Raw genomic sequence first — 25,535 nt, 5'->3', positions numbered from 1 at the left:
CCCCCCCCCCCCATAAAACCCAAAAAGACCTTCCTCTCTCTCTGTTCCTTTTGCTCTGAATTTCATACATATATACCACTTCTACTAGATCTATTAAACATCAATCTTGATTCTTTCTCCTCTTTTTGACATTCTTGTTCAGCCTCATCATGCCGCAAAAGTTGACCGTCGCAGTCGCCCAGGCCCGCACCGGCCCCTCGCTCTCCGCAACACTCTCCGCACTGGAGCGCATCACTCAGAATGCCGCCTCCCAAGGTGTAAGCCTCCTGCTCTTCCCTGAAGCATATCTAGGTGGATATCCCCGAACCTGCGACTTTGGGACTGCCGTCGGCGCTCGGGCACCTCATGGCCGGGAGCAGTTCTTGCGCTACTTTCAAGATGCCGCCGATCTGGGGGATACGCCGGCGGGTGCAGGAGATGACTGGATCGAGCGCAAGCTTCCGCTGGCCAAGGGGTCGGATCGTCGAGGTGACGGGACACGCGAGTTCCTGGAGCGAGTCGCTCGTGAGACGGGGGTGTTTATTGCAACGGGGGTGATTGAGAAGGCCGGGGGGACATTGTATTGCTCGGCGCTTTACGTCGATCCAACGGCGGGTGTATTGGGGAAACGGCGAAAGGTGATGCCGGTGAGTAATTGAAGCCAGAGAGAGGGGGGGAGGGGGAACCTGAAGGAATTTGAAAACGATGAATATGTGCTCTAACGAGAGATTTTTTTTTCCCTAGACTGCCTCGGAGCGTCTCATTTGGGGCCAAGGCTCTCCATCCACCTTGAAAGTCGTCACGACGGTACTCAAGGGCGTCAGGCTCACCATCGGTGCGGCCATTTGCTGGGAGAGCTTCATGCCACTTCTGCGACAGAGTCTGTATGCCCAACGGGTGAACATTTATCTTGCACCGACGGCGGACAGTCGTGATACATGGCTGCCGCTGATGCGAACAATCGCCGGCGAAGGGAGAACCTTTGTGCTGTCGGCAAACCAATGCGTTCGGTATCGTGAACTGCCCTCGTGGATCACGGAGCAGGCGGACCAGCAAGGAACGGCTCTAGAAGGTATGATTTTGAAAAAAAAATTGTTGCGGAAACAAGAGAAACCATACGGTCTGTGTGCTCATACAAATCGCCGTCACATTTAGGAAACCCTTACATCTCTCGCGGAGGATCTAGCATTGTCGGCCCTCTAGGAGAAGTCCTGGCCGGTCCCGTATGGGAATCCTGTGTGGAAGATGCGCTTGAATCGTCTGGCTCGAAAAAATTCTCCAGTGATGAGGGTCTTCTGATTCACGAGATTGACTTGGAGGATTGTGAACGGGGAAATCTCGATATGGACGTCGCTGGAAGTTATTCCCGAAGCGAGTTCAAGTTGACCGTCGACGGTCTTGATTTGAACCCTCCTCCGTTCTGAAAACATGAGTCACGCCCTGTTTTTTCGTCGAGTTGACTTGATAGGAGAGGATCCCTCGTGATGGACCTAGAGTACTCGAAGAACCAAAGTGTCATGTTGTGGGGGGGGGGGGGGGGGGGGGGATTCCGTAGTAGACGCGCTAAAAGTCCGATGGATGCATCCTGCTTGAAACCTGCATGCTCTTGTAAAGAGAAACAAGTTTGTGCCGTTCTTGTTCACCTTGGTAGCTACAAGCGGTAGGAGATGAAAGGCTGCCTATTGTCCAACATGCCTCGTCGTAAGCGTGACTTGATTTTCCCGTGGCCGATGAAGCTCTTGAGTGACATCGTCCTAGTCACGCATCGTACAACCTGCTCCGCACCCGAGCTGACATGTCATTTGTACTATCAAGATTTGCATCTCGAGTACTGCAGAACACACCTATTGGTGCTCGCCCTCGTACCTTCAAAGATGCTGGCTGAGAAAGAAAAAAAAACAAAAAAAAAGACCCGGTGCTCACTGCTAGGCAGTTTTTCGCACTACCGCGACTAAGAGCACTCAGTCCCAAGGACTTTTCCCTCAGCTCCGTATTTCTCTTTGGTTCTCTCCAACGAATCAATCACGACGTGCAGGTTTATCAATGCCCTTCTATTGTTAGAGAGACATGTCAGAAAATTCCATATCCCTTCCAATAAACTCCCCAAACCAAGGGACCCAACGCTCCCAGGACCGCCGGCCCAAAGGACATTTCCAAGATACACCAAATCCACATGGTACCATACGCAGGCGCCTTCTTCATCACCGCGTAATATGGCTCCCCATTCGTCACCGCGACCAAATGTGCACCTAGCAAAGCCGCAATCGGCAACAACATGATCGTTCGTGCAGTCGGCGGGAAAAGCAACCGTCGTAGAAAAGACATGGAGAACTTTTCTCGAGTCAGCGGGAGTACTGCAATGGGCTGGGAGGTCGCGGTGAGAAAGCCGAGACGGTGATGCAATCTGAACGAGACGATGTGACCGTGCATGAGATGAACAAGGAAGCTGAGTAAAGGGAATGTGATCGAGATAGATTCCTTGATCAGAGCCGGGACATTGGTGGATTCCGCGTATTGATGAGCAGCAAGGTAGGCGAGGGTCAAGTGGAGCGTGGTCAATGGAATAGAGAGCAAGATTGTATCAATGAGAGGAGGCAGAGGTTGATCGTCAACCTCAATCTCGGCGTCTTCCTCATCCTCGCCATCGTCACCGTCTACTTTCGACGCCGCATTGCGCTGTTGTTTCTGCATTCGTCGCCCTCCCTCCCTTTTGCCCGCCAACAGCTCACTATCAATCTTGCCATCCGCATCCACCAGGTTTCCCGACTCGTCGACCGTCACGATCCGTGTCCCCGATGATCGAGACGATGGGATATGGCTCCTCCCCGGCGCCGACTGGCTATTCAGACTCTCCGCTTGCTTCAGGAGCTCCCTTTGTCGCTGCTCGATGATGTCATATAAAGTCGGTGTATCGCGCTTGCCATCTTGGCTGCGGTCAGGAAGCGCGAGCGGAATGTCGGGATGTTCAGAGGTCGTCTCGGTGGTATTCGCGGCCGCGGCAGCAGCCCGGCGCTGCTTTCGATTCCGGGGAGCGTCCATGAGCCAAGGTGGAGGAGGTCGATGGCGAGCGCGAGAGAGGAGAAGCGGATGGAAATTATAAAAATAACACGCGACCGGGTGGGTCGACTCCTCAGGTCAGAGACTCGGTCGATCGGGTGTCAAAGCTCGAATTGTCAGGGGTTTGGCATTCTTGGCATAGTCGGGTACTTTAAAGTTTCGGTAGTAAGACGTTTGATGAAGTATACAAATGGGTTTAAATTTAGACTATTCACGACTTTGAAGTGAAAAGACCGCCGGACGAACTATTTTTTTTATGACTTGAAGGCCACCTTCATGCTAGCATGAATCGCACCGAGACAGAATATTCCCTTTTTACGATGCCTTTGAGTCGACGAGCTTCAAAAGAACTCTTGGTTCGCTAAACTCTTCTAGATTGAAATTGTCATGAAGCAAAAGAGTGCAGAGAGTCAAAAAATCAAATTTAGACACCCATTGATTAATAACAACTATCCATTAAGCCCGAATATTAGGTCAATAGATCCAAATCCCAGTTTATCCCCTAGTCCAATAACGTAACACACATGTCTACTCCAAAATTTCATCCATAAAGCAGCGAGTCAAAGCACTTCCTAACGGAAGATTGAAAAAAAAAATCTCCTATGAGTTCACGTGCAGGGTCATGACTGCTTGCACCGCTCATTCCCTTAGCCAGCCTGGTAGATGGCAGGACCGGCAACAACATGCGGGTTGATCAGGCTCAAGTTGAATGGTGACAGGTACATGTCGGCATCGGTGATGGCAATGAAGATGGTGCCGTTGATGGCGGGGTCGCCCTGGAAGGTCTCCAGATCGGGCTGAACGGTGTATCCACGGCCCCCGACTGTGCCATTGCCAGGGTTGCTATAGGTGACGGTCAAGGGAGAGTAAGTGACATTGAGCTGCGAGACCCAGGCGACGTATTTGCCCGCTCCAGCGGTAGTGTTGGTCACGTAGCTGTTGTTGGGGCCAACTTGCTGGCCGGGCTGCTGCCACTCCAGGTAGACCTTGCGGCCGGGGTAGGAGAGAGCACCGGTGTCGTGGGTGACCAGGGCACCACTTCCACCGTTGTCACTGGTGATGGGCTGGTTCCCAGTGCTGTTGCCGCGGACAACGTTGGCGGCAGGGCCAAGGGTGTTGTTCATCGGGGCGGTAGCGTTGCCTGCAGTGGCAATGCTGGGCTGATTGAGGACCTGCAGCCCGGGGAAGTTCTGCCATGCCAGGCGGGTTTGGTTGTCCGGGCAGGAGGAGATGTACGGAGCCAGCAGAGTCCAGGCCCAGGACTGGGGAATGCCAACTTCGAACCAGACCGGCATGGGGAAGAGACCCTGGAACTGACGGAAGATCATTTGCTGGCGAGCCTCGGTGGTAATAGAGAGGGTCAGCAGGTTGGCGGCCTCACGGGAGTCCAAATGAGCGAGGAATCCGTAGACACCAGACTCGCCGAAGCGAGTCAGCTTCTGGCAGAAGTCGAGGTACTCGGCCACATTGGTGTACGGATAGTTGTAGGAGCACTGCTGGGGTGCTCGATCACCGAGGATGTTGCTGATCAAGGTTGCGTGACCAACTTCCTGCTCGGCCATAAAGGCGATGAGGTCGCGGTCTGCCTGGCTCAATCCCGCAGCCCGGAAGTCCTCGTCGGAGAAGCGTCTCAGACCGTCCTGGAACAGATCAAGCTCGATCCATTCCTGGTAAAGCGCGAGGGCCTAAAAAAGCTCGGGTCAGCACGTTGTGCCACACACATACACACAATGCCAAGTGGTTAGGGCGTTGTCTTACCAAGGATTCAAAGTCAAAGTCGCTCTTCGCATTGTACACGGGAATGCTCCCGTTGGTACCAAGGCCTCCAGCGGGCACATACGGAGCAGGCTCGGGGTTGTTCAACTGGCCATTACTGGGATACGTAGTCGCACCGGGCAAGATACTGCCCTTAGGAATGCCGGTCCCGACAGAGGACGCAGTGACTGCACCGGTGGTGTAGGGCGTGCCGCTGAAGGGAGTGTGTGCCACAGAAGATGGGTGGCTCCGAGTAGGAGGGGCGGACATGGAAGCCGTCATGCCCGACATGCCGGTTTGTGAGCCGGACTGTTGGCGTGCAATTACAACCCCGTGGGGGCCAGCGGGACCAGCAGCCACGAGGGGCGCGAAGCCCACGGCGCCGGCAAGCGGAAAGGCGTTCCACTTCATGATGGAGCCGGTTGAACTTGCTCAAACGTGGACCGTATGAGGATAATCTCTCTTTCGTCGAAAGAGACAGGAGTACGCTCAAAGTTGGATTGGGTTTATGGGAAAAAAGGATTAGCGAAGGAGGCCAGAGGCAGAAGTTCAGATAATATAGTAGTAGTTGGACTAGATGGTCACGACTCAGAAAGAGTGGATCAGCTTTCGATGATTCCTAGATCATCGATGTCGGTGACGACTCATGAACTTGCCCCAGCCAGGATCCAAAGCGCATTGCGCCATTGCTCAGGAACTTGAAGGGGCAAATTGGCTACATCGACACGACGATTCTCAACGTTGGACATGCGGCCATGGACTCGTATTCGCGCGTTACACCCGCTGACCATGAAGTCAACGACCTCTAGCCAATTGCCTAACGCGTCGGACCACGACTGCAGGGCGATGTGATCCAGTGGAGACGCCTCAAGATTGAAGTCAGTCATAGACAGCGAGCAGTTTTCCCTCTGGGTACAGAGAGGAGCAGGGTGGGGAGGCACACAGGCACGCGGAATACGATCCCAGTCGTCAATTGCTCACGACAAGACCACGCATGCGTGTGCGGCAGGCAACGGCGAAGATTCCTGCTCTTTTCTTGGATGGGGAATATCGATGTTCGCAGTCAACGGAGTCAGTTGTCCCGATAGTGATTGGCGAGCCATGTTCATCATGCTGTCATGCATGTTACCCGACTCCCTTCTGACATCCCGCGAGATCCTGATTCTGAGTTGGTGGCGAGAATACATCAGAATAAGGTAATCATCATACTGACCAGGAGGGCGGCGGATGTCCCGGATCGTTCGACGCATAACGTTGCGTTCTGCTGATAAATTGTGCGTGGATCTACCGATCAGATTGCATACGCGTCGGTAGATAGACTCGATCTCCATTCAGCGGAGTCCTCATCGTGTTCCAAAGCTTGTGGCATTGGGGTAGATGCTGCGCCCGCCTGATGCGTGCACACACACACGCTTCAGGGATGTATGTGGACTCCATCTTGCTTTGCGCCCAGGCCGAATCTCCTGCAGTAGTTGATCGATTCGATCGGTATACCCTGCAGCCCATTCCAAGCTCCCTCGAGTGCATGACTCTTCTGCGATGTGACATGGAAAAGCTGTTGAGTAATGATTCATGGTGGAGACAGGTGCCGCGACGGTGACGTCGAGCTCGAAGGGGGGAATCACCGAACCACGTTGGGAAGGGATTTGGAACGGGGATCTGAACGAGATCCCGTCGGGAAAGCGGAGAGACGGCAAGATGAAAAGTGGGAATTGTGATCCGTTCAATCATTTTCTTCATCCAGGACCTACAGCTGGGGTTTTGATTTTTTTTTCTTTTTCGTTCAGGGCCTGACGGAGAACCTGAATATTCTCGATCTGTACAGAATCGTTTTCACATCTAGACCACGCCGAGCCAATAGGACAGGATCCCGCCTCGATCGCTCTCCAGGTTCAGACTAAAATGAAGTGCGGTGGTGGGTCGTGAGGGAGCGTCAAGAGCAGGATAAAGACTCCGTGAAGTAGTAACCCTCCGAGGTGGGCCTGTCGTCCACAGACGAGGTCGTCTGTCCTTACTTTGGACCGTCAAATACCAAGTTGCTACATAACCTGCGAACACGATCAGGGAAGCCACGTGACCTGCACTCGTTTGCCCATTCTCACATCACCGTCTCCGACCCTACTCATCCTCACGATCGGTCGCGAACATGGAGGAGAAACACCGAGGCATCCAGCTTCTGGAGTTGCGCTCAATCTGAATGGATCAATTCTCCCTGTGATGCCACGTTCCGCTTTGTCGAATGGTGCGAGCAGCGTGGCTCATCTGGACCGAAGGATTTCAGCTACAGGCTAAAAGCTTCCGGGCCGACCATTTGTGGCCGACCATGCGTCGAGCTGCCTCGGAGAGTCGGAGGAGCGCCGATCGCACGGTGGGGGGAATTCGGCAGGGGAAATGAGGAGAAACGGGTCCCCGATCGCGGGGGCAGTGCGATTTACCCTCCAAAAACAAGTGACCTTCCTCTCGTCAATAGTCGCGAACGAGCTGCAGGGCTTCCATCACCTAAGCTCAAAAAGAGACTCCCCTTCCAGCCATGTCGCATCTCCAGGCTTCCAACCTTTTCTCCGTGCAGGGGCGCGTGGTAGTCGTCACCGGCGGAGGCAGTGGTATGTCACGATCTTCGGCGCATAGAAGGAGAAGAAAGCTCTTGCCGTTATTGCTTGTTTTTTTTGGTTTTTTTTTCTTGGGGATCCATGAACATACAATATTCCAGAATGGTCAGGCTCATACAAAATCATCTCTCTGAACAGGTCTCGGCCGGATCATGGCCCGCGCTCTGGCCATCAATGGCGCCGCAAAAGTGTTCGTCCTTGGCCGTCGTGAAGATGCGCTCCGGGAGACGGCAACCCTCGCACCTGCAGGGATCGTCATTCCCGTCCAATGCGACATCACGTCAAAGGAGTCGCTTGAATCTGCATACCAAGCTGTGGCGGCACAAACCACTCACGTTGACGTCCTGTTCGCCAATGGCGGAATCTTGGGCCCGCTGATGCGGTCACCGGAGCCCAAGGCAGATGGCACACCACCCTCATTGACTGAGCTTCGCGATGAGTTGTTCAACGTCCCCATGGAGGAGTTCACCCAGGTTCTCAACGTGAATGTGACTGGTTCCTACTACACCGTACTGGCCTTTTTGCCCCTATTGGAGGAGGCCAACAAGCGACGTCCGGCGCCGCAGGACGGTGTTCTGACTCCACCCACGGCGCAGGTCGTCATCACCAGCTCTATTGCCGGCTTTGTGCGAAAGGTTCCGTTCAGCTATGCCTATAATGCTTCCAAGGCTGGCACGAATCAGCTGGTCAAAATGCTGGCAACTGGTCTGGCCGCCTACAACATTCGAGTCAATGGGATCGTCCCGGGACTCTACCAGTCCGAAATGGCCCAGAATGTCTTTGTCGCCCATGGCCAGAGTCATGTCATGGGGGGCATATCCGAGGGGTCCTTCCCCAAGGAGATGATTCCCCTGACTCGAGCGGGAAGCGAGGAAGACTTTGCCGGTCTGGTCGTCTGGTTGGCAAGCAACTCGGGCGGCTATGTGAATGGGAACCTGCTCGTCACCGACGGAGGCCGGATGAGTGTTGTGCCCACCTCTTATTAAAAAGAAAAAGAAAAAAGAAAAAGAAAAGGCCAACGCCTGTCTCTCTTTTTTGTATGAGATCTTTGGTTGTGTTCCGGGGGGAGAGACTCATCTGCAAGGTGGAATCTTGTTCAAAAGGGGTTCCTCTGGAGCTAGAACCTGTAAATATCGAAAGCAATACAATATACATAAATTCCAAGAGAAATATTAAGATATTGAAATCATGCCCATTTCCCAAGTTATCCAGACTGACCGGTCACAGGATCATTCAGCACCGCACATGGCTGGGAAATCCCACACGGTAGCGGCACATGGACTTGGAAGGTGATCTGATCAATTGCCCTCAATACGTAGCGGTTAGACGCTGGACCAAGTAATCACCCGCCGTGATGTCGGCGTATTTCTTCGACACGTTCATCTCTTGACCGTACGTGCCGGGCAAGGCCTCGATCAGCTTGTTATTGTTCGGGTTGCAAAAGTAAGCGATGCTGAACCGGGAGGGGTACGTCTCTGCCAAATCGTCGCCCTCCTGCACCTCTGGCTTGGGCGGCTCGATCACACGATGTCGAGTACTCTTGATCGTATCATTGGACCAGCGAGCCAAGAGGTCACCCGCGTTGACCACGATGGTGTCGGGAATGGGTGTCGCATCCACAAATGTCCCCTTGGGACTTCGTACCTGCAATCCACCATGTCGATCCTGGAAGAGCAGCGTGATCGAGCCGTAATCACTGTGCTCACCCGCACGTACCTGATGAGGATTTTGTTGAAAGACATCCTTGCGCACGGGAGGGTAGTGCAAGAGACGGAGGTTATTGTCCCCTTCGTCGACAAACTCGTCGAAAAAGTGTTCGGGGAGATTCAGCCCCAATGCGATGGCGCTCATCACCTGTTTGTGCAGGTCCTTACACAGATCAAAGAAGGATAACATGGTCGCTTTGAAGTCCTTGCCTTCCTCATCCAGGTGATCGGGCCATCGATTCGGGAGCCCGGCGACTCCCTCGCGACCGATCTCCATTGTTTCTTTGATATCCGGCGCGGTGCCCCGCAGTGTCTCCATCTGGCTTGTCTCCTCCACCGTTGCGAGCTTCTCGCGCCCAATGGCGACGTACCCGCGATTCGACTGTGGGGTCGTCCAGCCCAGAGCGTCCTTTTGGCTTTGGGGGCGGCGGAAGAAGGCTGCTGATGAGGCAAAGACTCGCGAGACTACAGAGGGGGGAATGCCATGGTTCTTTAGGTAGACGAACCCGGATGATTTGAACGCGTTGGTGATGGACAGAGCGACCGCATGCTTGTCGGAGGGGGTCCCGGTATAGAAGGGTCCAAAATCGATCAGCTGTAGATGGGTAGAGTTAGAGGGTCCTCACAGTTTTACCAGAGAACCACGTCCAGAGATTCCACCAAGAGTCCTCTTTGATCATTTTGGTAGAGGGAAGGGGAGGGGGGAGACAGGACAGGCGCAAGAGATGTCTTTGACCAGGCCTTACCGGTATGACGAGATCATCCTTGGATACGGCATTTGACACCGGATTCAGCTCTTGGAGGGGGCCAGCCATCTCTTCTGCGGATATTGGGGACGGAGGCGATCTTGGTCTGATTCTGTGTGAGCTCTTCGGAGGGATGTGACAGTGAAGACTCAACGATCGAAATACAAAAGAGAACCAAGGTTAGGAAAAGAAGAGGGGAATCGAGACAACGGACGCATGGATGATGCATGGCTCGAAAGCCATGCATCGCATGATAAGGCGGGCGTCCCAAGATAAGCTGCGATATACACTCACCACAGGGGGTCCGGTTTCCCCTCGTGTTATTGGGGATAGGGGATAGGCGGGGGGATAAGCATTGGTTGGTCATTGGATCATGGTTCCAACTATCTACTCTCTTTCATAGGCTTAATCCGACATGGCAAAGGATAAACGGGGCTGGGCAACTGATAGTCACTGGTCTCGAGGGAGTCTCAATTAGTATGATCGACACGTGCATGTGGTACACACACGTCCGGCTGGGTGGCTACAGCACACCGTTGAATGTGGCGATACGAGAATCTTCATATTGCAATCTTATCAGGATGACAGAAAGAATTGATCAAAGCAGACGGTATTCTTTCAGGCTGATAATATGGTCTCCGGTATAAATCCAACAGCTCAACGAGCTGAACGCGTGTACCTCACTACCTACAGTACTTGTCCAGTCTACCCGGGGGTGGTAAGCTGGTCATCATGTACAGGGCCTGAAATATTGAGGCTGGATACCTCCCCCTCCATATTCTCCTCCATTTCTCTAACTCATAGCCAATATCAATGGACCGTGTCCAGCTTGACTCGAGGTGATCAACGTGTTGATGTGGATGTTGATGCTGCTTTCTTCCCGCAACGGTTGGGCCGGACCTCGGCCTGGCCAGCGCAAGGATCAATTGGGTACTTCCGATCCACCGCTGGCCACCTGAATCCACCTCGGCGTGAAGAGACCGCTGAATTGGCAGGACCCAGGGACAAGGGAGAATCATCCGATCAGAAAGCAGTTCAGTCCCTGACCAGCTGGAATCCACTCGGTCTCCACTGTGTCTGAACCCGACAATTGCATTAATCAGCGTGGACTGCAGCCCGAGGCGGTTCAACAAACTGCCCGGTAACGAATACAAAAGCTACGTACTTCTTCACCCCGCGCTACTACACTTAGTAGACCCCCTCATTACTAGACTGCGTGTACCGCTACCGCTACCGCTACCGCACCTACAAAGCCCAATCGTATACAGGTATTTCTCCTACTGTTCCACCTAATATCCTCATCTCCTCCGTTCCAAGTGATCTCATTTTAGCCTCTCTCTCTCTCTCTCCCAGACTCCCAGACCTCAAATTCCATCCTCATTCATCCCCCTCCCAAAATGCCTTACACCGCTATTGTCGCGTATCCGAACGAGCCGGACACCGAGTTCAACACCGACTACTACCTGAGCACCCACATGCCCCTGGTGGCCAAGACTTGGGGTCCTCATGGTCTGAAGAGCTGGAACGTGGTCCGATATGAGAACGATCTGACGGGCGCAACCTCCAAGTATCTGATCGTGGCCACCTTGATCTGGGAAAGCGAGGAGGCTCTCAAGAAGGCGCGTGAGGTGGAGGGAGCACCCGCCATCTTTGCCGATATTCCCAACTTCACCAACAAGGCTCCGATCACGCTTGCCGGTGGTGTGATTGCCAGCCAGGACCTGTAAAATTGGCGGTCAAGATGCTCTGAATTTCTCGGTCAGTCGATTGGAGAGGGAAGGGAGGGGAGGGGCATCGGACTTCTAGTGCCATTTGGTCCATCTTGGGTGGTTGCTGATTGTGGCATCGTTGATAGAGTCACTTGGATGGCGACAATGGGCCTGGACCGCTCATTGACCAAATTTCAGGACATTGGGCAGGAGAGAAATGTATTCATGAAGAGATGTATATACCATGCCAAATCTCGGTGAAATTACCCGTTGATCAAGGTTACTGCGTAGTGCGACATACCGTCTCCAACTGGCACTTTCTTGTTTAGTAAAGACATCTCCCGTCGGGCGGGAACGGCCCTGGTAGGGACTGAGGATGATGGTGGGACATGGGATTCATCCTGTTCTCCTTGATGTAGATTGAGCTCAATCTCCTTTCGAGGTCTACTGTAGCCTGACACGATGCGGGTGAACGCGAGACTTGCTCTTCCAGAGATAAGAGTATAAGCCAAGTGTAACTTACAGACCCATCGCTCCCATGTTTTTACCCCCTCGGTCGAATCTAACCAAATCACCCATTCGGAGGGGGTCTTTCTCGGAGAAGAGATAAGCTGCGTTGGAGATAATCCCCGCATTTCACTTTGTCTTATCTTCGCACCACGAGAGTCGCATGAGCGAAGTACAACTCGCAAGATGCAGCTAACCTAAACAGCTGCACTTGCGACTGCACCTCCTTGTCCACTTCAGTAACTTAGCCCCTCAAATTCCACCTCCCCCCCCCCTCTCTCTCTCTAAATTGTTCCTTTTTTTTTCTCTCTCTCATCGCATCAATTGGTCAGTTCCCGTAGTTTCTTGGCCTCCTCTCTCCTCACCCATCTAGTTCCCCAAATCAGCAACTTTTACCATGTCGAACCCTCTCGTAGTCGACATCCACACTCATGTCTATCCCCCCGCATACATCGAGATGCTCCGTGCCCGCAAAAAGGTGCCCTATATCCACGATCCCTCCGACGGTGGACCTCCGCGACTCATCATCCTTGCATCGGACGATGACTCCAGCATCCCCGTCGACGAGCGCGGTCGGCCCGTCGACTCATCCTACTCCGACATCAAGGTCAAGCTCGACTTTATGCAAAAGCACGGCATCGACTGCAGCGTCATCTCCCTCGCCAACCCCTGGCTCGATTTCGTCGGGGAAGAGCAAGCCTCGGAATGGGCGCAGAAGATCAACGATGATCTAGACTCGACCTGCACGCAGGTCAATACCACCGTCTCTCAGACTCAATCCGCCAGACTCCCTCGTCTTTTCGCTTTTGGCACACTTCCCCTCGGCGCACCTGGCCCCGAGGCTATCGCCGATGAACTGCACCGCATCAAGACCCTGCGCCACATGCGCGGCGTGATCATGGGCACGACGGGACGCGGCCATGGATTAGATGATCCCGGACTGGATCCTGTGTGGAAGGCATTGGAGGATACCCAGTTGATGCTCTTCTTGCATCCACACTACGGTCTACCGGACGAGGCTTTCGGGGGACCCGAAGTGGTGCGACGTTATGGACATGTCCTCCCTCTGGCATTGGGGTTCCCGCTCGAGACCACCATTGCGGTGACGCGCATGTACTTGAGTGGTGTTTTTGATCGTTTCCCCAAGCTTCAGATCTTGTTGGCGCATTCGGGTGGGACGCTTCCTTTTTTGGCGGGGAGAATCGAGAGCTGTATCGCTCATGAGCGGACCTTCAAGGTCAATGGGGGCACTGTTCAGGGGCCGCAGCGAGGGATCTGGGATGTTTTGAAGACAAATATCTATCTGGATGCCGTCGTGTACGGGACTGCGGGGATGAAAGCCGCAGTCGAGGCGAGTGGAGGGACCACCGATCGCCTGCTTTTTGGTAAGTTCCTTGCGCACATCAACTCCCCTGACTCAGTGAAGTTCCTTTTTTCTTTTGCCTCGGTTACTTTAAGTCACCGCTAATCGAGACTTCAAAGGCACCGATCATCCATTTTTCCCTCCCCTCAGTGACGAAGACGAGCAGTGGACCAGTGTCGTGACCAACTATAAGGCGATCAACAAGACATTCGAAAATGATGGAGATGCCGTGGCAGGAGTACTGGGAGGAAATGCAATCCGGATTTTGAATTTGAAGTAAAATGTATCGAATAAAACTGACCTATCCTAGTGAAGTTAAATCTCGCACGCGAATGATAAAGCTGGGGTAGAATAAGAATATCCAGTCACCAAGAATGGAAAGAAGAATGCACCATGGCAACGCAAATGGAAAACCGTCATAATCAAGCATAGAAGAAAGCATTTCGAGATGAGCCGGCAAGAATCACTATGACGAAGTGTCGGGTTTCATCTTCTCAATACACTCCCAACCAACCAGGTACCACACTTCGGTGATGAACCATTCCTTGAAGCTTGAGCACGCTCGATTGAACGGTACCTCGTCAACAGGAGGCGGTGTCGACGGACGAGCGAGGCCATTGCGGAAGTTGGCCTCTTTTTCACCGAAAATCGCCTGGAGTAACTGATTCGTCATCTTTTTCTGCAATTCCGCTCTCACGTCGCTTTCGGAGCGAGTCCCGGTGACTTTGGTAGGCTTGAACCAATTGCCGATCAAACCAGTTCGGGAACCGTCGTTCATGGTGAATTCTCCAACGGAGAAGAATTTGGCCCTCAGCTTAACTTCGCGCAGGAAGCAAATGAGTTGTCTTCCCTCAATCTCAGCCCATTCAGGTGTCATGCCAGACACGATCATCTTCTGAAGACCCTCGGGAGGTCTCAAGTCCGGGACAGAAACGTGTGGGAACACCATGCCATCGAAGCACAAGAAAGAAAGCAACTGTCCGACACGATTGATCATGACGTGGAGCATTCCTTCCAAGACTGCTCGACAGGGCTCCTCGTTCAGATCCAATGAGAAGACCATGTCGCAAAGAAGATAGGTGAGGAGGTATTCTGCTTCATGATATTCCTGGGTGGGCTCGTATTCCGGATTGTCGTATAACAAATTCATCAGAACGGTGTCAGGGCGGGGCCGAGGAATCTTCGCTTCTGAGAATGCTTTGCAAAATTCCGCAAGCGCAGTCGCGATCGACTCGGTGAGACATACCATGTAATAGACGACCTGTTTACCGGGGTCGGCAGGACTGGCGGACCATTCGCAATTCACAAGCACCTCTTGTAGCAACAGCCACGACATTTCTACGGCTTTCGTAACTGCTGTGAATTTTGGCTGGGAGTATGTCCAGAGTTGAGGCATCTCCGAAGCCATATTGGTCTCAATTTGAGACTTGACCGAGACTAAAATGCTCCTCTCTGCTTCTTTGCAGAGATTAGCTGCGCACATCGCCAAAACCTTATTCTTTTCCTCTGTCGGACGGAGAGTGTGCAGGGCCCGTGTCAGATAAACCATGTGCTTCAGGAAGGGTATTCCTAGAAAATTCATTCAGTGAGTGTTTGCATAGAGAGGAAAAAGAAAGCATGAAAAGCAGGCATTGCCGGAGTTCTGGAAGCAACAAGAGGGCCTGTATACCTTTAAAGGTATTCCTGAAGCGAGTCCACTCTGTCGCAAGCGGATCAGGAACGAATCTCCTTGATCGCTTTCGGGCACTGTGGAGCTGTACTTGGAAAGCACCTAGATCACGTTTCCGTCGTTCTGGTAGCTTATTTTGCTTCAAAAGCAGCTCTGTTTGTTTCTGCTCCAGTTCGAAGATCTTGTTGTGGAGGGCCGTCTGTTCTGCCTCGGATTTCAGAAAAGCATTACGCCAATAGGCAGCACTGTCCCAGAACTTCTCCGTGAGATGTGACTTGCTACGGTGGACGGTTTTGACGGTTTTCCGAAGATTGTGGATGTGGGCTATGTTCTTGTGCTCAGAATATCACTCTCAAATTCATAAAATGAGAACAGGGGTACTACCTTTCACCGAGATGCCAGCTGGTTTGAGCTTGACAATTGCCAGAGCAAGGGCCAACTCGGCTCTGGGAAGTTTTTGGGCCGGTCTGGTCTGTGGTTGTTCTTCAGGCATGGTGGCTGATGTAAAGTCAGGGATTTCAGTCAAGATTTGTTGAGTAAAGAGGTGTTTGGGGGAAGGAAGGAAGGAGCGAAGGATGGATGGATGAGTGGATGGATGAGTGGATGAGAGTAGAGGTCAAGTTAACGCAAAGTAAACGGGGGCAAGATACAAGACCTCTTCACTCTCCGTCGGTGCGAGGCGACAAGAACGGCAAGTCAAGGTGGACTGAGGAATATCATTCTATATGAGTATTTTCATGTTGATTTTTCTCTCTGTTGACAGATAATCTGTACCATAAATCTCTTGTTGGTCATTTTCAATTTAGTATCAATCATCCTAGAGTCGTTCATTGCCTAGTTGCCAAAGGTCTCCTTGCGGGCGTTGCCCAGAAGCTTGAAACGGATACTCGGAAGAAAATCTAGAAGCTCTGTAAGTCTTTTGGCTGCTCTTAAATTGCTTGTAATTACGTCGTAAATTAAAATCTACAATACGACGATACATTGCATCGGCGAGGGCAGCGCCTTGAATAGTATCGGAATCACGACTGAAGTGGTCCGGTGTTGCCCTGCGGCCATCAGTATAAATCGCCTGGAATTAACCAACGCCTTCTACTAATGATCTCTCCATGCCCTCCTGGGACGATCATGTGGTACTTTTCGTTTTGCAAAAGTGTCTGCTACAGAAATCCAACGAAACGAAGGTTGTATTTTCTGACTTCGTCTATATTTTTCTGCACGAAAGTGATGGTGATGCACTTCATCGTTGAAATTCTATACTGTACATGTATGTACTGGATTGTTTGTGGAGTCGAACCCCACCAATCGCTGCAACTCCGACCCCAAACCACCCGCCCCATCTAAATTAGGCTCTCCATCTTTATCTTCATCGCTGTTGAAAAACCTCCTTCACCACCTATTTCTCTCCTTTTCTCTCTACCTCTCTCACCCCCTATATCGCGTTCTTCAAAATGCCAGGAGACGATTTAAAGGCGCATGCCGCCTCGAACCAAGATTTTTACGCGCTATTGGACTTGTCCCCGGCGGCCAACGAATCCGAGATTCGACGTGCCTACCGTCGCACCGCACTGAAATACCACCCCGATAAGATCGCCAACCCCACCGATGCCGATATTGACAAATTCCACCTCCTCCAAATTGCCAACGATGTCCTCTCAGATCCTGCGATCCGGCAGCTCTACGACAATGCGCGCGAAGCGCGCATGCGCAAGCAGCGCGAGCGCGACCAGATGGACGCTGCAAAGCGGAAAATGCGCGAAGACCTCGAGGCCCGCGAGCGCGCGGGGGCAGTACCCACGCAGCAGGGTGTGAAACGGTCGTGGGGAATTCCCGGGGGAGACGAGGATGCCGAGGCCAAGCTTCAGCGGGAAATCGAGCGAATCGCCGAGGATGGACGACGTCGCCGGCGCGAGGCCACGGATAAACTCAAGCGGGAGCTGGAGGAGGAGCAACGTAAAGTGCAAGCGGAAGAAGAAGAAGCACGCAAGGCTGCAGATCGAAGCAGTCAGCGTGTGGACAGGTCCCAGAATGGCGGCACAAATGTTTCTGAGCTGGATCGCTCCGTGAAAGTGCGCTGGGTCAGAGAGGGACAAGGTGCGGATTGGGATGCGGAGCTACTAAAGTCTCTCTGTGCGCCATTCGGAGAGATTGAAGGTGCCTTCGTTTTAAAGGATAAACGGGCGCGTGTGGAAGGAAAAAAGGGCAAAGTGACCTACGGTCTCGGTGTTGTGGTTTTCAAGTCGATTGTCGCCACACAAGCCGCGGTGTTGGATGGCGAGAAAAAAATCATGCGGAAAGAAGGAGAATGGGCGTTGGTGGACTCAATTGTATACGCATCGGGGGCTGCCCCAGATCTTGGGTTTAGCACCGCCAACGAGCCCGCGGTGTCAACGTCCAAAACGACTGCCGATACGCCAAATGCACCCTCTCCGGCCTCAGCTAAACCTGCATTTAGCTTCGCCGGCCTCAAATCTGGAGTCCCATCCTCTGGCAAAGCTCCCTCATTTGGGTCATTTCCATCCGCGGGTGGGAACCCTCCCAAAGTCTCTTCCTTCAATCCATCTGCCGCCTCGTCGACCCCTAGTCTACAAGAGATCACCATGATGCGTCTCAAGAATGCACAGCGGGAGAAGGAGCGCAAGGCGCTCGAGGAGCAGCTTGTCCGGGAGGATGAGGCCGCCGACGCAGCAGAAGCCGCAGCAGTGAAAGCAAAGCCCGCTGGTGTTTAAAAGGTGTTCTACTACCCTTTCTCGTGACCACTCTACGGTGTCTGTCTTTTTGTTTCTTTCCCAATTTTCGATTGCAAGGTTGTTGATTCTTCATCAAAAAGATACCCCGGCTACTTGCAAGGCCTCATGTACATGGATAGACAAAAACATTGAATTACATACGCTGCATGACATGCTCTGTTGTACACTTCTTCCAGGTCCTGCATAGTTACACTTATTCTCGCCGTTGCGCTTCCTCCTCTTCCAGTTGCTCGACGAGAGTCCGTGCTCGCTCGCCTTCGACATCGCCTGAACGTGCGGGTGTTTTTTTGGCGCTTCCGGCAAGAATGAACTCTCTGGTCCAGGCTGGCACGAAAGCCTGCAGCTTGACTTCTTGCGGTTGTTGATCGGACTGATTTTCCCACGAGACTTTGAACTCGTTGTCAGGAGAATATTGTGATCCCTCACCGGTCAGGGCGATGTCAGTCATCATTTCCAGTCGACATAACGCAAGGCCGATATTGCCGACGCCGCTTAAGAATTTGCCGGCGCTCCGGCCCCGGCGACCACCAGCTTTGTTGATGTTGGATCCCTGAGCTGGCAGTGAAATCTGCGCTGAGGGGTCGTAGATTGGACCAGACGCTGAAGGGGCCGCTCCAGTGTACAACTGAACGGGAAGTATACGCTTCCGCACCACACCCGTGTGATGCGTACGAATGGTCAATTCCTGGCCCACGTAACAGCCTTTCCGGAAGTCAATGGCGCGACCCAGGTCCATATTAGATTCCAGAGGCAATGCTGATTCCCGAATGATCTCGCCTTGTCCTTCTGCTATCCCGTGGAGTATTCGACGCACAATGTACGAATCCAGATCCACCTCGGATCCAGCAAGTTGCGACTCGTCGGGCAAGTGGCTGCGCAGGTCTTCTGATCCCGGAGTGACGAGACGGGACCCGAAGCCGGGAGCTCGTGAGTCAATGCATCCAACTACATTCGGCGAGGACGCAAATGGGGACGCAGTTTCCGCTTCGAGATTGTACGCCGCCCAGCGTGGTTCGGAGTGATTCTTCCATGAGGACCAAACAGTTCGCTCACCCATATCAAGAGCACGCAATTTCAGCTTTGCGCGAAGCTTGTGTTTTTTGAGGTGTTTCAACAAGGTGGATAGCTCGTTCTGGTCAACTTCAACTAGCCATTCTCGCTCGGCATGGTCTCCGTTCGGGCTCGGGAGTGGATAGATGAAGACATCGTTCAGAATGCGACCTTGCGAGTTTAGAAATGCAGCATATGTACCGGTTTGGCGGACTCTCTTATTCGGGTCATTGGCCACCAGCATGTTCTGAGTGATCAATCCTTGCAGGAAAGAGGTGCTGTCGGCTCCGGTGATGGATATAAGGCCCCGGTTAGTGAGCCGGGAGTAGCCGACATCCGGTGGGTGAGGCGCATTTTGTATTTGTTCTGATTTGCAGCTGCTTGTAGTAAACAGTCTTTTGCGCGCGAGACAGCGGCCACAGATCGATGGACGCGGCCGAATCATTATTGACAAGATGGATGAGCTGGAATGGAATTGCTATTCGGCATCTCTCCGACGGAACGGAGTATGCAATGACGTTTGGCGGCAAACAGCGGCAGAACCTTACTCTCGGTCCAGTTCTCGGAATTGAGATTTCCCATCTGCCCGTCCAATTGAAAAACGGTATTGATGTGTAGTCACTCGGGCTTTAATCGATGATATGAACGATATATTGATCCTATGCGCTGTTGCTGGTCTATCTGGAACGGCCATAAAAATGAAACTTGAAAGGCTCGTATATAGAAATTATCCACGGTTTTCAGAGGGACCACCTCTGAGGTTGGAGAGTCGTGGATTGGGGCAGAATAGTAGGTGGAAGGCGCTGTCTCCCGCAGGTATATGTTGTTCCTCGTGTTGGGCTCACTGTAGCCCGTCGCACCGCCATGACCAATCTATGTTGACTGGTCCTAACAAAATTATATCATACTGCTCTTTAGGTAACTCCCCATAGGTACTTCAATTAGTAGCTCTATGCCTGTACGGCTGCGCAAATTCCTACTACACATAGATCAATGTCAGTACCCAGCTAGTACCTACCGGGCAGCCCTTTGAGGTGTCTACTACCTACCAGTGACATGTAGATATGGAGAGGTCCAAACAACAGCCAGATGGAGGTACACTGTGAAGACAGGTTCTCATATAGCTATCCAATGGGTCCAATGTGGATAGAAGGTCGCTCACGTCTTCCAATGGATATCCCCCTCCTGCATCCGTACTTCATCTATATGTATAGTACGGGTACCACCTACGCCCGAGCCTGCATATACACGTGGAGGTTAACCTACCAAGTACACGAGGAAGATGAATGTATGGATTCGTCTCGATGTACATGCCAATGGTATTTATTTTCCATTGGTTCGAGCCCAACCGAAGGTGGAGGTCAGACAACGTGAGGCAGGTAATTGGAAGCTCATACATATCAGGGCCGATACCTCACAGTTCCTGTCGTATGCCCGTACCTAGTGCTAACTGGACACATGAATGGGACTACACGATAAATCTTCCAGCAATCCGAATACGGATCATCTTCGACGTTCTCCTACAGGGACCAGGCAAGGTGTCATTCGACAAGAATAGACCCTGCATCATGAATACTATAATCGATGATGGAGAGATCGCCGCTTTCTCTGAGCTCTACGAGTTAATCGTGAAGGTGCGGCCATCGGCTAGAGATTCACAAAAGTTCAAATCTCTACGACTCGCTCATGACTGTAAGATGAGCTGCAACATCGCTCTTTCTTTTTCGCTTCAGCATCGCCGAGGTTGGGGACTGAGGCCCATGATTGTGTTCTCCATTCTTGATTCTCAACTCCCAACAAGGCAGATTGGGACGATCAGACAAGACCTCAAAGCCCGGTCGCCCCGGCGGCGCCGCCGCACGTCTCCTCAACTGAAGTTGGAATTTACAATTCGTCCCCACGGTCTTTCGCGACCTGGGATGCTCTGGATTCGGCCAACAGGCGCAGATAAAGTCAACCTTCATGGTATCGGAGCGCTTGATGGTCAGGCTGTACCCGTGACGGAAGGCAAAGTCATTGAGCTGCACCAGACCATGTTCGCGCGTTTCGAAGATGCCCGGCGGCGGTGCAGGAGGTGGCCCGGCAGGCAGCGCTGGAGGGGATGGTTCCTTGTCCGGATCATCGCCTTCCTCCATATCCGCTTCTGCGAAATCCTCGGGAATTACGGGATGAGGTGGAGAGGTTGGCCGATCCACAGGTATACGCAGAGTTTCTGGCATCATGACTTCAGGTCCATTCCCGTTCATGAGCATAGTCGCCAATGCATGACCCTGGGCGACCTCGGGAGACACCTCCTGAAAGCGCGCTGCATTAAGAATATGCCGCGAAGGTCCATGATTGTGATCGCCATGGGTTACTCTGAGCTTCCACACCGAGGGTGATGGGGTCTCCGTGGTGACATTACGCTTTCCTCTTGGCACGGCCAACCGCCGTCGCAGCTGCAGTCGAAAGGGACAATCGTTGCCAATTTTCGTTCGGTCCCCCCTCTCTCGTGACAGGATGTGATTCTCTTGCCTTGATGGGGGTGTGACGCGAGCAGACAAAGTCCACCTTGATCTGATCTGAGCGTTTGACTGTCAAGCAGTATCCATGATAGGCGGCAAAGGCCTTTACGTGCTGCAGCGCCGCCTCCCGAGTCTCATAAAGTCGTGGACAAGGCGCCGGAGGTGGGGGCTCACAGTCGGCGGCGATATTGAGAATCTCATCTTCCACGAAGGGATCGTAGATTGGATTGGAGCGAATCACCTCAAGAATGCGATCGATCACTTGCTTTCCATACAGTCGTGGGGGTGGGGCATCTCCGGCGGGACTGTCGGTGGTTGCCATTGCCCCTCGTTGGAGTGCCGGAAGGGCGTCGAGGGGGTGTTGAAGACGATCTTGAAGGAGAACTTTAGGCGGGTGTTCCGAGGCGAGGACGCGACTCACCGAACCTGGGTCGGAGTCCAGACACCCCTTGGGCGACCCGGTCCCACTAGGCTACTGCGCCTGGACTCGCAAGTCGAGAATCAAGAGTGGACTCACTGGAGCCTCTCGAACACGTGTGGAACGCTGATAAAGGGGGAAAAGAAAAAGGAAAGTGAAACACAGCGCGTGAGCACTTAAAGGTGGAATGGTACTATAGTCTAAGCAGAAACAGTATCATTTGCGCGATCGCAAATTTCAATGTGGACATGACTTGACCAGAGATATTGAACGAAGACAGTAATGGTTTATCAATGTAATAAAATCTGCCTCCAGTATCTGGACGATCTGGCCGAGTGGTCTAAGGCGCTTGACTAGAAATCAAGTCTCTTCGGAGGCGGCGGTTCGAATCCGCCGGTCGTCGAGGTCTTTTTACATTGCACGTGTGCATGTCAACTATTTTGGGCTGTCATTTGAGAATTTAGATTAGAGTGCTAAGCTAGCTTACCTTTTCAAGTCACATGACAGTTTGGCCGAGTGGTCTAAGGCGCTTGACTAGAAATCAAGTCTCTTCGGAGGCGGCGGTTCAAATCCGCCAGCTGTCGTTTTTTGCCCGGGCCTATTGCAAGTCGTTCACGCCAGCAACTGTCTCTGGCAAGATGAAATCCATCCGTTGGGGATAATTTTTAGAACTTGAACTGTACTTGATTGCGGTTCGTTGCTGCAAAGATTCCTGACTTAAGCTACAAAATTGGGAGGCGACTGCCTTACTATGGAGGATAGGGCACGACCTGAGAAGGAGACGTTGGGGCGGATATCATTCCGCAATGCATTCAGTATCGCCAGTGAAAGGCTAGAAAAAATCATGTACCTACGAACCACGAGTCTTTGTAATTGATGCCGGACCCCCAGAGTGGCGAGCCAGCCACGAAGGAAAAGCTGTCACATGGCTCTTGACCAAGGCTCAGCGACCGTCCTTTGCAACGCCTTGCAAATAGCTGAGTAAGAATGCCTTGTTGCTGGGAGAAGAGACCCGATTCCCAGAGCTCGAGGGCTCGTCGATGTCCGGTTCTAGGGGAGTTCCACGACGGGAAACGGGTCCACCACTGCCAGCAATGTGCATTGATGAGAGAGGACTGACCAAGCCAGAAACATTTGGCGGCTGTGAAGGGAGAGATGTGGATTCAAGCTCTGCAGCTGATGCCATTGCCGGCGACCCTTGCGATTTACCGAAAAGAGAGAGGAGGGCCTCCTTCTGCGCATGGGTCTGACTTGGGCGGCGATCCATATTGGCCGGGAGAACCAGCCCTTCAGAGTCTTGCACGACGCCCAGACTGGACCGGCGGTCAAGCTCAGTCACCTTGGGAGCGGTCGCCCGAATATCATGGTACCCACTCTTGTCCGAGCGACGCAGAATCTGCGGCTGAAAAGGCTTGACTGGTTGCGCAGGCGAAGATTGGACCTCCTGAGGTGACGAAGGTTGGTGCTTTGACGTCGTAGTTCCTGAAGTTGATGTATCGCGCTTGACGCTCCGAGGTCGAGGCAAAATAGTGATAGGAGAGGAAAGCTGCGCTTGGGGTTGACCTGGGTTATGGCGACCAGAATTGTCTCTGCGCCTTGAGCTTCCATCGGCTGACTTCTTCGAGCTTGACCGGGAAGACTTCTCCAGTTGCAACTTGCTTGACGCTGCGTGAGGATCCACTGAGGGTTGAGCCGTATGCGTAGACGGTTGGGACCCTGCAAGTCCCCGCTGCTGCCGATGATCCGGCAGAGGTGATGGCCGCTGAAGAATTTGCTTCTGCGAAGGTGGCATGGCGCTGACTGAGCGGCCAGACAACTCTGCAGGCGGAGGTACTGGCGAACCTTTTGCACCCTTGAACAGATTCAACAGACCGTCCTGATGGAGAGAGGTTTTACGCCCTTGGCTAGGATGAGGGCCAGGTGAAAACCCGGGAAAAGTCACAGAACCGCTAGCCGGGTTTGCAAACGACGTCTTGGGAGTCTTGTTCTCATCTTTGAAAAAGCCGAGAAGCGCGAGCGAATGACTTGTCAGTTTAGGCGGGGGAAGTTTGCTGGCTGGTGGTACGGCCGCTCCTGGACCTCGAGAGGGCTCCATCTTCTCAGAAAACTGAGGATCACCTGTCCTTTGGAATGGAGCCACAGCGTTCCTCGGTGGTGCGGTGCTGAATTGAGAAGTGATGTGCGCGTGGTTGCTCTGATATTGCTGATGTCCAGAGTGTAGGTTCGCCGGTAGAGCGGGTGGATTCGCGAGGTCATGTTGCCCGGACATTGTGAATGACCGAGACTGAGGATGCGACTGGACCTGGGAAGGTGGCAAAGGATTACCAGGAAGATGCTGTAAATTTCTTTCCGGCATGAAATCGGAGGGCCGCACATGTTGCTGCTGCAAGGGAAACCCGGGAAAGAAATCAGGAGCGAAGTGGATGTCCTGGTTTGACGGGAAGCCAACGCCGCTGGGAGCTTGAGGGGTGACGTTCTCTTGTGCCTGAGAAGAACTGGCTTGGGAGCCGGTTCTGAGAAGGGCCAGCAGCGCATGAGATTTGCTTTGATCAACTGCGGCAGCGGGCAAGACTGAAGGTGGAGCCGGCACTGGTGTCGACTCAGTTTGCCCTCCACCAATCCTCAGCAGCTGCTTGATATGAGAAGAGACATCTGGCGCAGGTGCTGCTGCGTCAGCTTCTGGAAGATCAGCCATGCCGCTTCCATACGGAGGATTTTCGGTATTGTTAGCACCTTCGTCCATAGATGCATAGCCCCCAACATGCACAGATGACTTGACGCCTGGCTGGTCCTTGAGGGCTAGTCTCTTTTGCTGAGCAATCCACTTCTTTAATGGATGCAGGAAAGGCGCGACCATGTAGAACTTGTTGGCATTTGCGACGGCCATTCCCTCATCCTGCTGCTTGTTTTTCTTGAGCGTCGGTAGCTCTGACAGCTTGTACCATTCAATCTTGCTAATCTCTTTGCGAGTTCGCGGCTCAAAATGCGTGTCGCGAGGAACGCCAGGGAACACAAACAGTCGCATGTGCTGTTCTCGCATCGTCACCTCAATCGACTTGACAGAGTCTTCTGACTTGATCAAGTTGGCTGCGCGCACGTCGAAGCCAGTCTCTTCGTAGACCTCGCGGATTGCGCAGTCCAAGTCCGGCTCGCCCTTATTGATCTTTCCCCGCGGAAAACTCCAATTCGCACCTTTCTTCCAGCCTTTTACCAAGACCACCGAATCCATCTCTTCATTAAGAAGGATTGCGCCACGAACCGGAACTCTAGTCTTGTAGGCTAAGAATTCAGAGAACGCCGCCATGTGATGGTAGTGAGACCATTGCGACATCAGAGGGCAGTGTTGGAAAATGCGCAGACTGAAAGCCTTCAGTGAAAGCGAGGGCAGCGCAGGATCGAGGGGTCGAATAAAATCTTCATAGAACCATTGCGCCTCTTCGACCTGAAAACAGATCCGTTCAACAGACTCGAGTTCTTCGTGGGGTAGGTTGATAATGAATCGGACACATAAATCATCCAGCCCTGACCGAGGTTTAAACGTGGTGTGATTAGATATGCGCTCCAACCAGAGGGAATCAGTTGACTGTCAAAAACCCACAATCTTCTAGTTGCATCTTTGATTCGGTCATGACGGGCAACGAAGCTTCGCATCTCCACGCGGACGACCAAAATCAGACGCTTGTTGAGGCCGCCGAACGCGACAAGGCTCGATACCA

The 25,535-nt window shown here is 52.8% G+C and overlaps 12 protein-coding genes and 2 non-coding genes across 14 annotated transcripts; 7 read left to right on the top strand and 7 right to left on the bottom strand.

Moving 5' to 3' along the window:
• Positions 1-149: 149 nt before the first annotated feature.
• Positions 150-1,403, top strand: POX_d05365 (Nitrilase; the record flags this gene model as incomplete). Its single annotated transcript, XM_050114213.1, has 3 exons — positions 150-626; positions 724-1,051; positions 1,135-1,403. The coding sequence occupies 3 exons, from the start codon at positions 150-152 to the stop codon at positions 1,401-1,403; spliced, it is 1,074 nt and encodes a 357-aa protein (XP_049969164.1).
• A 646-nt stretch (positions 1,404-2,049) lies between these two features.
• Positions 2,050-3,018, bottom strand: POX_d05364 (uncharacterized protein; the record flags this gene model as incomplete). The annotated part of the gene is made up of 1 exon (XM_050114212.1): positions 2,050-3,018. One exon carries the CDS (start codon positions 3,016-3,018, stop codon positions 2,050-2,052), a length of 969 nt encoding a protein of 322 aa, XP_049969163.1.
• A 665-nt stretch (positions 3,019-3,683) lies between these two features.
• Positions 3,684-5,202, bottom strand: POX_d05363 (Protein rds1; the record flags this gene model as incomplete). Its single annotated transcript, XM_050114211.1, has 2 exons — positions 3,684-4,721; positions 4,795-5,202. The coding sequence occupies 2 exons, from the start codon at positions 5,200-5,202 to the stop codon at positions 3,684-3,686; spliced, it is 1,446 nt and encodes a 481-aa protein (XP_049969162.1).
• Positions 5,203-7,321: 2,119 nt separating this feature from the next.
• Positions 7,322-8,386, top strand: POX_d05362 (Short-chain dehydrogenase/reductase SAT3; the record flags this gene model as incomplete). Its single annotated transcript, XM_050114210.1, has 2 exons — positions 7,322-7,394; positions 7,539-8,386. The coding sequence occupies 2 exons, from the start codon at positions 7,322-7,324 to the stop codon at positions 8,384-8,386; spliced, it is 921 nt and encodes a 306-aa protein (XP_049969161.1).
• A 322-nt stretch (positions 8,387-8,708) lies between these two features.
• POX_d05361 (uncharacterized protein) lies at positions 8,709-9,921 on the bottom strand (the record flags this gene model as incomplete). Its single annotated transcript, XM_050114209.1, has 2 exons — positions 8,709-9,701; positions 9,853-9,921. 2 exons carry the CDS (start codon positions 9,919-9,921, stop codon positions 8,709-8,711), a joined length of 1,062 nt encoding a protein of 353 aa, XP_049969160.1.
• Positions 9,922-11,249: 1,328 nt separating this feature from the next.
• Positions 11,250-11,579, top strand: POX_d05360 (uncharacterized protein; the record flags this gene model as incomplete). Its single annotated transcript, XM_050114208.1, has 1 exon — positions 11,250-11,579. One exon carries the CDS (start codon positions 11,250-11,252, stop codon positions 11,577-11,579), a length of 330 nt encoding a protein of 109 aa, XP_049969159.1.
• Positions 11,580-12,465: 886 nt separating this feature from the next.
• POX_d05359 (uncharacterized protein) lies at positions 12,466-13,711 on the top strand (the record flags this gene model as incomplete). The annotated part of the gene is made up of 2 exons (XM_050114207.1): positions 12,466-13,453; positions 13,551-13,711. The coding sequence occupies 2 exons, from the start codon at positions 12,466-12,468 to the stop codon at positions 13,709-13,711; spliced, it is 1,149 nt and encodes a 382-aa protein (XP_049969158.1).
• Positions 13,712-13,897: 186 nt separating this feature from the next.
• POX_d05358 (uncharacterized protein) lies at positions 13,898-15,593 on the bottom strand (the record flags this gene model as incomplete). Its single annotated transcript, XM_050114206.1, has 3 exons — positions 13,898-15,000; positions 15,101-15,424; positions 15,485-15,593. The coding sequence occupies 3 exons, from the start codon at positions 15,591-15,593 to the stop codon at positions 13,898-13,900; spliced, it is 1,536 nt and encodes a 511-aa protein (XP_049969157.1).
• A 955-nt stretch (positions 15,594-16,548) lies between these two features.
• Positions 16,549-17,826, top strand: POX_d05357 (uncharacterized protein; the record flags this gene model as incomplete). Its single annotated transcript, XM_050114205.1, has 1 exon — positions 16,549-17,826. The coding sequence occupies one exon, from the start codon at positions 16,549-16,551 to the stop codon at positions 17,824-17,826; it is 1,278 nt and encodes a 425-aa protein (XP_049969156.1).
• A 214-nt stretch (positions 17,827-18,040) lies between these two features.
• Positions 18,041-19,342, bottom strand: POX_d05356 (putative transferase caf17; the record flags this gene model as incomplete). Its single annotated transcript, XM_050114204.1, has 1 exon — positions 18,041-19,342. One exon carries the CDS (start codon positions 19,340-19,342, stop codon positions 18,041-18,043), a length of 1,302 nt encoding a protein of 433 aa, XP_049969155.1.
• A 1,228-nt stretch (positions 19,343-20,570) lies between these two features.
• Positions 20,571-21,723, bottom strand: POX_d05355 (uncharacterized protein; the record flags this gene model as incomplete). The annotated part of the gene is made up of 2 exons (XM_050114203.1): positions 20,571-21,335; positions 21,394-21,723. 2 exons carry the CDS (start codon positions 21,721-21,723, stop codon positions 20,571-20,573), a joined length of 1,095 nt encoding a protein of 364 aa, XP_049969154.1.
• A 417-nt stretch (positions 21,724-22,140) lies between these two features.
• On the top strand, positions 22,141-22,222 carry POX_tR106. The gene has a single exon. It is a non-coding gene; the product is annotated as a tRNA-Ser (tRNA).
• Positions 22,223-22,321: 99 nt separating this feature from the next.
• POX_tR107 lies at positions 22,322-22,403 on the top strand. Its single transcript has one exon. It is a non-coding gene; the product is annotated as a tRNA-Ser (tRNA).
• A 359-nt stretch (positions 22,404-22,762) lies between these two features.
• On the bottom strand, positions 22,763-25,448 carry POX_d05354 (uncharacterized protein; the record flags this gene model as incomplete). Its single annotated transcript, XM_050114202.1, has 2 exons — positions 22,763-25,341; positions 25,418-25,448. The coding sequence occupies 2 exons, from the start codon at positions 25,446-25,448 to the stop codon at positions 22,763-22,765; spliced, it is 2,610 nt and encodes an 869-aa protein (XP_049969153.1).
• Positions 25,449-25,535: the final 87 nt, after the last annotated feature.

This window comes from Penicillium oxalicum, chromosome IV (genome assembly GCF_001723175.1).
Source record: "Penicillium oxalicum strain HP7-1 chromosome IV, whole genome shotgun sequence".
Lineage (NCBI taxonomy): Eukaryota > Fungi > Ascomycota > Eurotiomycetes > Eurotiales > Aspergillaceae > Penicillium > Penicillium oxalicum.
The sequence above is the reverse complement of the archived record's forward strand: the minus strand, read 5'-3'. Positions and strand labels throughout refer to the sequence as shown.